At 53.4% G+C, this 8,671-nt stretch overlaps 1 protein-coding gene across 4 annotated transcripts in view; it reads right to left on the bottom strand.

Moving 5' to 3' along the window:
• Positions 1 to 8,671, bottom strand: part of fnbp1l (formin binding protein 1-like) — a 73,958-nt gene that overhangs the window by 57,249 nt on the left and 8,038 nt on the right. The window contains exons 4-17 of one of the 4 annotated variants that reach the window (XM_067230476.1): positions 8,432 to 8,482; positions 8,181 to 8,328; positions 7,934 to 7,996; positions 7,020 to 7,124; positions 6,781 to 6,909; positions 6,431 to 6,577; positions 6,124 to 6,336; positions 5,768 to 5,896; positions 5,327 to 5,341; positions 4,211 to 4,320; positions 3,977 to 4,109; positions 3,682 to 3,773; positions 3,413 to 3,585; positions 2,382 to 3,294 (exon numbers count right to left, since the gene is read on the bottom strand). In XM_067230476.1, the coding sequence (XP_067086577.1) occupies positions 3,116 to 3,294; positions 3,413 to 3,585; positions 3,682 to 3,773; positions 3,977 to 4,109; positions 4,211 to 4,320; positions 5,327 to 5,341; positions 5,768 to 5,896; positions 6,124 to 6,336; positions 6,431 to 6,577; positions 6,781 to 6,909; positions 7,020 to 7,124; positions 7,934 to 7,996; positions 8,181 to 8,328; positions 8,432 to 8,482 (1,687 nt within the window). In that variant the 3' untranslated portion in view covers positions 2,382 to 3,115. Of the gene's footprint in view, positions 1 to 5; positions 2,233 to 2,381; positions 3,295 to 3,412; positions 3,586 to 3,681; positions 3,774 to 3,976; positions 4,110 to 4,210; positions 4,321 to 5,326; positions 5,342 to 5,767; positions 5,897 to 6,123; positions 6,337 to 6,430; positions 6,578 to 6,780; positions 6,910 to 7,019; positions 7,125 to 7,933; positions 7,997 to 8,180; positions 8,329 to 8,431; positions 8,483 to 8,671 lie in introns of those variants that run through there. The other 3 variants (XR_010875196.1, XM_067230475.1, XM_067230474.1) reach the window with 3 other exon arrangements.

The following is an 8,671-nucleotide window of genomic DNA, read 5'->3' as shown; positions in this document are numbered from 1 at the left end:
GGGAGTTTGGTCACGTTTATTTTATTAGAACTGTTTCATATGAAAAGAGCTTTTCTTATTTTTTTGTGGGTCGTACAGAAAGGAGGAAGTACAGCCAGGGTGTTACGTCATGGTTAGTTAGAGCACTCAGTCTGGAGAGGAGGGGGTACTGCAGCCCAGCGCCCCAGACCTCAGGGCTGGTGGGAAGGGTGTTTTTTTTGGGGGGTGTTTTTTTGTTGTTGCATAAGGGTCAGAATTACAGCATAACGGATAGAATTAATAAGCTCACAGTTTACTTTATCCTCTGGCTTTGGGGTTAAAGAGGCTAGGGTAGTCCGACACTACTGCACTCATCATCATTATCATCACGACCACAGGACCGTCAACGCGTCAAGCTTCCTCAAAACAATCGGTCACCAAGACAACCAGCGTCCCCCACAATGCACCTGTCCAGGCCGCCCCAGACGAGGAAGTCCCGTTGAGAGGCTGCAACGCTCTCGTTTCCATGGCTCCAGCGTCCGTGTGTTAGTGCATGTTCTCCGCGGAGAAAAAGAGAGAGAGGGCATCCCATAATACCGGGAGGCCCAGGCAGAGAGAGTTCAAGTAAGATGAGTGATATTCTACAGTTCACAGCTTCCAACGTTAACAAAAAGACGCCCGCACGACTCCCAGGGCCTCCCATCGCTCACGTCTCCACGGCAACCCTCCTCGCCCCGGGGTCTCCGTGGCGACCGGAGCGTAAAGAGTCCTGTCACATCGTTACAGGGAGAGAGAGAGAGACAAGTCTCTGGGCGGGACCGTCAACTAGTGGTTACGCCGAGTCCTGGTCTCTCATTGGTTCAGGCCAAAGTGCATGTGACCAGACCAGACATCGCTCACACACACACCCCGCCTCTTCTCGTTGTATAAACTTTATAAAAACACATTCATGATGAAATAAAGAAATTGTTAATACGTAATAAGACTAGCTACATATATACACATACATGTAGACACATTCTCCCATTCAGATGAACACACATACATGTATATGCATCATCACATTCACAAGTTATGGATGTTCGAAGAGGCGCCGGACTTTAGGAAAGCCCCAGGGGATTCTGGGAGTTGTAGTAGAGGGCCAGGGTCTGCATGCCACAGGAAGGTGTCGTAGGAGCAGACAGCCTCAATTCTGGCTTCTGGAGTAGAGCTGTCACCGAAGATTTTGTTCTTGCTGCCATTGTTGTTATTGTTGTTGTTATTATTGTTGTCGTTATTATTCCAGCTGGTAGTCTCAGCGTCGTCTGTCCCATTAGAAACTGCAGCGTGGTGAGAGAGCCCCCTGCTGGTGGACTGGTGGAACTGCACCACCAGCTGCTCTTTACTAATGTGAGGGTGGACAGCAGGAGGGGGAGGAGGGGGAGGAGAGCAAGAGAGCAGGAGAAAGGGAAGAGTGAAGGGAGGAAGGGGGTGGAATAGGGTGGAGAAAGAGTAAGGGAGGGAGGGAGGAGGAAAGAGAAGGGAGGGAGGGAAGGTAGGGGAAGTAGGAGGAGGGAGGTGGGGAGGGAGGAGGAGAAGGAGGAGTAGGGGAGGAAGGGAGAGTCCTGTGTGTCTACATTGATGTGATCATGCCACATGGGATAGCAACACACATTCACATTGAACACACAAGCATCAGGCATGACAGGCAGGCAGCGCAAACACGTATGACACAGGCATGTTGGGGAACACTCTCTCTAACACACACACGCACACGCACGGCCATGTCGGACGACACACACACACACCCACAGCGGAAGGGTCAATGGAACCACCAAGCACATCCACGATTCTGATTGGTTAGGAAGGAATGATCACGGGTGAGGTCATGGCAAGGTCACGTAAAAGGTCACAACGAGGTGGTGGTCAGGTCACGTGACCGCAGGCAGACATTCTCACTCCAGATCGACAGCATTAGTACTCGCAGCATCTCGGAAGTGCGATGCTTAGTTTAGTTCTGTCGCTACGTAAGCTGTTATAAGTTGTTACAAACTGTTTTTAAGACTGTTTAAGACATTTTTAAGACGTTTAAAGACTGCTTAAGACTTTGTAGGGCCCCTGAGTCAAAATACCCACCCACCCCATCATGATCTATCCCAGAGTTCTTTGCTGCTGTCAGGTTGTTATTGGTCAATTGTGAGAGCATGCAGACAAACATGCAACCTGCCTCTACGCTAGCCCCGCCCCCTAGCCCACCACCACCAATCAGCCGGCCACTCAGCAGCACTCAGGAACCTGCGGTCCAATAGGAGAGAGAGGACAGGAGTTACTGACCAATAGAATCATCCCTCTCTTCTCCAACCACTATCAACATCCCTCACACACGCATGCGCACACACACGTACAGTGGCTTTTACACAGAAGAGACACAGCAAGCTGTAATATACTTTTTTTGGGTCATTTTACTGCCCTGTCAGAACAGGAAGTACCAGACAGCTGAATAGGAAGTTCCAGACAGCTAAACAGGAAGTACCACAGAGCTAAACAGGAAGTATGAGACAGTTATGAGAGCAGGTGAAGAGAGAGGTGGAATAGAATGAGGACGGCTTTCACCTCTCTCTTCTCTGGACTGATCTCAGTAACATCAGCAGAACAGTAAAATCATGTTAAAAAAAATAAAAAAAATAATGACGTTCCAAATCTACTGCTAAAAACAAACCAAAGATAGAGACAGTAATTAAAAACTGGATCATGATATTTTAAGTAGAATCACCTCAGTCGAATTATGCTTTCATCTGCAGATCAGAAGATTTATCTTTGTGTACCTTTGCAATAGAGTCTCTCTTTCTCATTCAAACTGATTTTACAATATCCCACACGCTCACGCTTTTACAGTTATACGCATACACACTCACGCTTTTACAGTTACACGCATACACACTCACGCTTTTACAGTTACACGCATACACACTCACGCTTTGTTCATGCAAAGGTCCTTTTCCATGTTCTCATTTGTCCATGAGCTCACAAAGATGGAGGAAGGGAGGATGCAGGGATGGGGGAATGTCTGGATGGGGAGATGGTGGGAGGGATAGAGGGGGAGATGGAGGGATGTAGGATGGAGGGACGGGGGGGATAGAGGGGTGTCCGTGCGGGGGAGGAGGGGGGGGGGTGGGGGTCAGATGTACGTGACAGCACCTTTGCTGTTCTTCTCCATGGTGATCTCCAGGTAGGAGGTGGGGACGTAGCCCTCCTCCCCGCCCTGCCTGCGGGCCCTTGTCCAGCCGTCGCCCTTGTCCTCCTCGATGATGTACAGGACCTCGTCCTCCAGCATCACCAGCGTGCCCTCGTTCTGACCTGCCCACACACACACACACACAAACACACGCGCGTTAGGAGACGGCACTGTCGTCGTTCAGCGCGGTGCTGGAACCTGCGGGTGAGAGAGAGGGCCGCTAGGAGTGGGGGGCGGTACCGTCAAAGGAGTAGAGCGCCTTGCAGTGGCCGATCACGGGCAGGGGGTCGTCGTCGTCAAACTCGTCGTCAAACTCGTGGACGTCGGCGTGCGGGAGGTCGGGCTGGCGGGGGCTGGGGTGGGGCGGGCCCCGCAGCTCCTGGGTGGTGTCGTCGGTGTAGCTGCCCTCGGGGCTGTTGGTGGTGGGGGTAATTAAGTAACCGTTTAGTGTCGTGAGCATGTATATGTGTGTGAGGGTGTGTCTGTTTGTGAGGGTGTGTGTGTGTTACCTCTCCCGGCCTGCGGGGGCAGGGTGGGGGTCGGTGCTGGGTCGCCTGTCTCCTCGGCTACTGTTCTTCCCCTCCACCTCCGACAGCCAGGTCTGGAAGGGGGGGGGGGGGGGGGAGCAGACAGCATGGCAGTTTAGACAAATGTCCACCAGAGGGAGCTGTATGGTGAACCAGGGATAGGACACTTCCTTCTCTGTCTATACGTCCTAATCTCCTCCTCCCCCTCATTCCCTTACCACCCCCGTCGATATCTCCCCTCTCCCCTCCCCCTCTCCTACAGCTCCACTCTCCTCACCTCGTTCTTGTGGATCTCGGAGCGGAGTCTCTCCATGGTGCACATGGTCTCAGAGATCTTGGGTTGCAGGCTGATGGGGTCTCCCATCTGAGGGTTCTTCTCATACACATCTTTCATCTTGTTCAGGGCGTCCCTGATACACACACACACACACACACACAGGGGACAAAGTCAACTCCTCACTACCGCCCTGTGTCGAGGTTGGGGGTCAGGGGTGGTGGTTTCCTTGGTTACCTCTGGTCCAGCTCCTTCTGCAGGTCTCTGCTCAGCTCGTCGATGCGGTGCTGCAGCCTCTTCCTCCTCTGCTCCGGGGGGAGGTGAGAGAAGTCCTCCAGGGAGGGGGCCTGGGGGGCGGGGGGCTGTTAGTGATGCTGGAGCACGACTGGAATAAGACTGGTGTAAGACTGGAATAAGACTTGTGTCTGACTGGAATAAGACTGTAATAAAACTGGTGTCTGACTGGAATAAGACTGGAATAAGACTTGTGTCTGACTGGAATAAGACTGTAATAAAACTGGTGTCTGACTGGAATAAGACTGGAATAAGACTGGTGTCTGACTGGTGTCTGACTGGAATAAGACTGGAATAAGACTGGTGTCTGACTGGAATAAGACCGGAATAAGACTGGAATAAGACTGGAATAAGACTGGTGTCTGACTGGAATAAGACTGGTGTCTGACTGGAATAAGACTGGTGTCTGACTGGAATAAGACCGGAATAAGACTGGAGTAAGACTGGTGTCTAACTGGAATAACACTGGTGTCTGACTGGAATAAGACTGGTGTCTGACTGGAATAAGACTGGAATAAGACTGGTGTCTAACTGGAATAAGACTGGAATAAGACTGGTGTCTGACTGGAATACGACTGGTGTCTGACTGGAATACGACTGGTGTCTGACTGGAATAAGACTGGTGTCTGACTGGAATAAAACCGGAATAAGACTGGAATAAGACCGGAATAAGACTGGTGTCTGACTGGAATAAGACCGGAATAAGACTGGTGTCTGACTGGAATAAGACCGGAATAAGACTGGAATAAGACTGGTGTCTGACTGGAATAAGACTGGTGTCTGAATGGAATACTGGAATGAGACTGGAATAAGACTGGAATAAGACTGGAACAAGACTTGTGTCTGACTGGAATAAGACTGGAAGATGACAGGAATAAGAAGAGGACTGGTGTCTGAATAAGTGTAATCGTGTAAAACTGAAATAAACCTACAGTAGGGTGGAGTAGGACTGGAGTGATGCTGGTTCAGGACTAAAGTGAATCTGGTTTAAGGTGGAGTAGGACGAGATGAGGACTGGGTTACACACACACACACACACACACACACACACACTCTTACCGTCTTCACTGACCACTGGGAGGAGAGTTAGACAGGTGAGTGTGGGAGGAGACCAACATACAGGTGGTTAACGTGTGACCATCTGTGGCAAGCTACCATGGCAACAGCACACACCACACCAGCACGGACACATGACCCTAGGACTTGGTCACGTGACTGACTGTAATGCATGCATGAACGCACCCCCCCCCCCACACACACACACCACAGCAACCCCCCCCCAAACCTCTCCACTAACACCAACTCAGTTTCCGGAAACTGTCATTTCACCTCTGAGGTGGTTAGAATAAAACTACCAAGAGCTCACCCCGGAGAATCACACACAGGTCCCACTAGAACTACAATCTACCAGTGTGTCAGTCAAACTAACAAGAGGTCACACAGGGTCACACCAGAGGTCACCCCCCCCCGCCCCCCCACCAGGGGGCCATGCAGCCTCACCACTCTCCTCAGGCCCCTGAAGGAGGGCATCCTGGCTGTGCGGATCTCTGACAGGCAGTGAGCTAGGGGGGAGGGAGAGGGGAGGCCGGGCTGGGCGGGGGGAGGAGGAGGAGGCGAGGGGAGGGGAGCCTGGGAAGGGGGTGAAGGGGGGTGTCAGGGAATGATCTGAAGTGTTGCTCAGAGATTCAGCGAGAGAGGGCCAGTTAAGGAGACACACACAGCCCACAGACACAGTCCCACACAGTCATAGGCACGCAGTCAAACACACACTCGCCACAGTCCTAAGGACTCCCTCCAAAACAGGAAGTGAGCATGTTGAGCGGGGGGAGGGGGTGGGCAGAGTGGGGTCACCTCACCTTGGGTTTCTTTCCAAACAGCCAGAGCTTGTTCTTGGCCTTCCCCAGGGAGGGTCTGGGGTCCCCCTTGCCCCCTTGCTCCCCGCCGCTCCGGGGGGGCCCCAGCGTGCTGTCGGAGCCGCTGCGCTGGATGTTCTGGCTGAAGTCCTCGAAGGGGAAGTCTCCCGGGGGCTCGAAGCCCGATTTGAACGACTCCACGACGATGACCGAGTCCTGGGATGCACGGGAGAGGAGCGTGTGTGTGGGTGGTTGGTTGGTTGGTGTGCGTTTAGGATGCGTGCGTGTGTGTGTATGCGTGTGTGCATACCTTGCGGTGGTCCACAGCCTTGGCAGCAGAGACCATGACCTCCAGGCAGGTGGAGATGATGGGCAGGACCTTCCTCTCCACCTCGGCGAAGCTCCGGTAGGTCTCCCCCAGCTTGACCGTGCGCCTCTCGTCCATGTCCTGCAGGTTCTGCCGCCGGGGGAACCGGGAACAACCCAGGAGGGGTCATTAGAACACACGTCAGACATCACCCAGAGCAGGTGGAACGCGAAACGTTTACGACACTAAGCTAAGAGTTATAAATAGAAAGTTCCGGGCAAAGAACAATTTGCATAGCTGTCCGGCCTCTCGCAGTCAGCGGGGGGGGGGGGTTGCGGCCAATAGTAGCCCACCTTGAAGATGAGGGGGATGGCAGAGTTGAAGTGCTTCCACTGTTCCCCGTTGAAGTTCTGGAGCTGGGCGGCGTACTCGTTCTTGCTCTCGTCCGCCATGTGGGTGCGCAGATAGAGCTGGGACTTGGCCTGCGAGCGCACGCACACACACACACACACACACACTCTGGATGAAGGCCTCTGCTACATGACTGGAACCTCATTGGCCCGGGAGCGGGCTGGGGGCGGGGCTTACTCACCTTTTCCACCTCGGATTTGGTGGCGTTGATGTCGTTGTCCAGCTTCTCGAAGCCCAGCTGGCACTTCTCCGCCTCCTTGCACTCGCGCTCAAACTTCTTCTTACTCTGGGGGAGGAGAGGGGGTTTCAGGAAGTGTAGCGTACAGAATACCGCAGGTAGAAACCGATATAACAATACCTCTACTGTTCACAAGGCAGCGACACCTCAACTATGAGTAGAGAGAGAAAGAGAGAGAGAGAGAGAGGGAGAGACAGAGAGAGGGAGGGAGAGAGAGAGAGAGAGAGAGGGAGAGAGACGGAGAGAGAGACAGAAAGAGAGGGAGAGGGAGAGAGAAACATCCTTCCTTCCTGCTAGAACATCTGGCATCTATTAGCAGAGCCAGGAACATAGGGAATAGTCACACAGAAATGTGAATACCAAACCCTTTACAACACCACAACACTGAACCCCGCTAGATCACCAACAACAGCTACCTTACAGTGCAACACCACAGCCCTCCACAAGAGTGTGGGGCGAATGTGTGTATGTGTGTGTGTGTGTGTCCCAGCAGAACAGGGCGTCTGCTGGGAGGAGGAGAACAGGACTCGGCAGGAAGTGAATCCTCCTTGTGCCACCCGCTCCATCCCTCCCTTCCTCCCTCTCTTCCTCCCTCTCTCTCTCTCTCTCTCTCTCTCTATCTCTCTCTCTCTCTCTCCCTTTATCCCTCCCTTCCTCCCTCTCTCCTTCCCTCTCTCTCTCTCCCTTTATCCCTCTCTCTCCCCTTCCCTCCCTCCCTGGCCCTGCTTGTCCTTCTGTCTCCCTCCACTGCTCTTCCTCCTTTATTCCGTCCATGCTCTACTTCCCTCCCTCCCTCTCTCCCTCCCCCCCCTGACCCCCTCCCCCCCCCCCCCCCGACCCCCTCCCTCCCTACTTACGTTGTCCATCTGTTTCCAGCACTGGTCCAGATACTGCTGGGCCTTTCTGCCCTCCTGCAGGTGCTGCTCACACACACACACACACACACAACACAGATTCATGCAGATACATGTATATTAGACTCAGAAAGGCACAAATAAATCCTGGAAGTGTGTGTGCGTGTAGTGGTATATGCACCGTGTGTGTATATGATGTGCATGGCGCGCGTGTGTGTGTGGCGTGTGTATACTGCGTGGGCGGACTGACGTGTTTGCGCTCGGCCTTCAGGTCCTGGCTGTATCGGAGCAGCTCCCCGTACACCTTGTGGCCCATGTCCTCGGCCACTACCTCCCGCTGGCCCGCGTAGTCGTTCAGCTCGTTCAGGATGGAGTAGAACGACACGCACGACGAGAACCTGCAACGCAAAGCGGAAACCTTCTGGAACCCCCACTCGGAGCGGAACGCGGCGGAGAGCCTGGCCACTCGGGGGCCACCTGGTCAGTCACGCGCACACTCACCTGGGTTCCTCGTCTTTGGAGCGCTTGGGGCAGTACTTCTTTACCAGGTTCCTGAGGAGGGGAGGAGGAGGAGAGGAGGGTGAGGAGGAGGAAGAGGAAGGAGGGGTGTGTGTGCGCGCATGCGTGTGTGTGAATGTAGGTCAGAAATAAGCCTGGACGTTACAACAGTATGACTGGAGACCCCTTCCACTTCCTGTTGAATCACCAACTTCCTGTTGAATCATCAACCACTGACACCCC

Source organism: Osmerus mordax, chromosome 27, assembly GCF_038355195.1.
Source record: "Osmerus mordax isolate fOsmMor3 chromosome 27, fOsmMor3.pri, whole genome shotgun sequence".
Classification (NCBI taxonomy): Eukaryota; Metazoa; Chordata; class Actinopteri; order Osmeriformes; family Osmeridae; genus Osmerus; species Osmerus mordax.
Note: the sequence above shows the minus strand (reverse complement) of the source record. Positions and strands in the feature narration are given on the sequence as shown.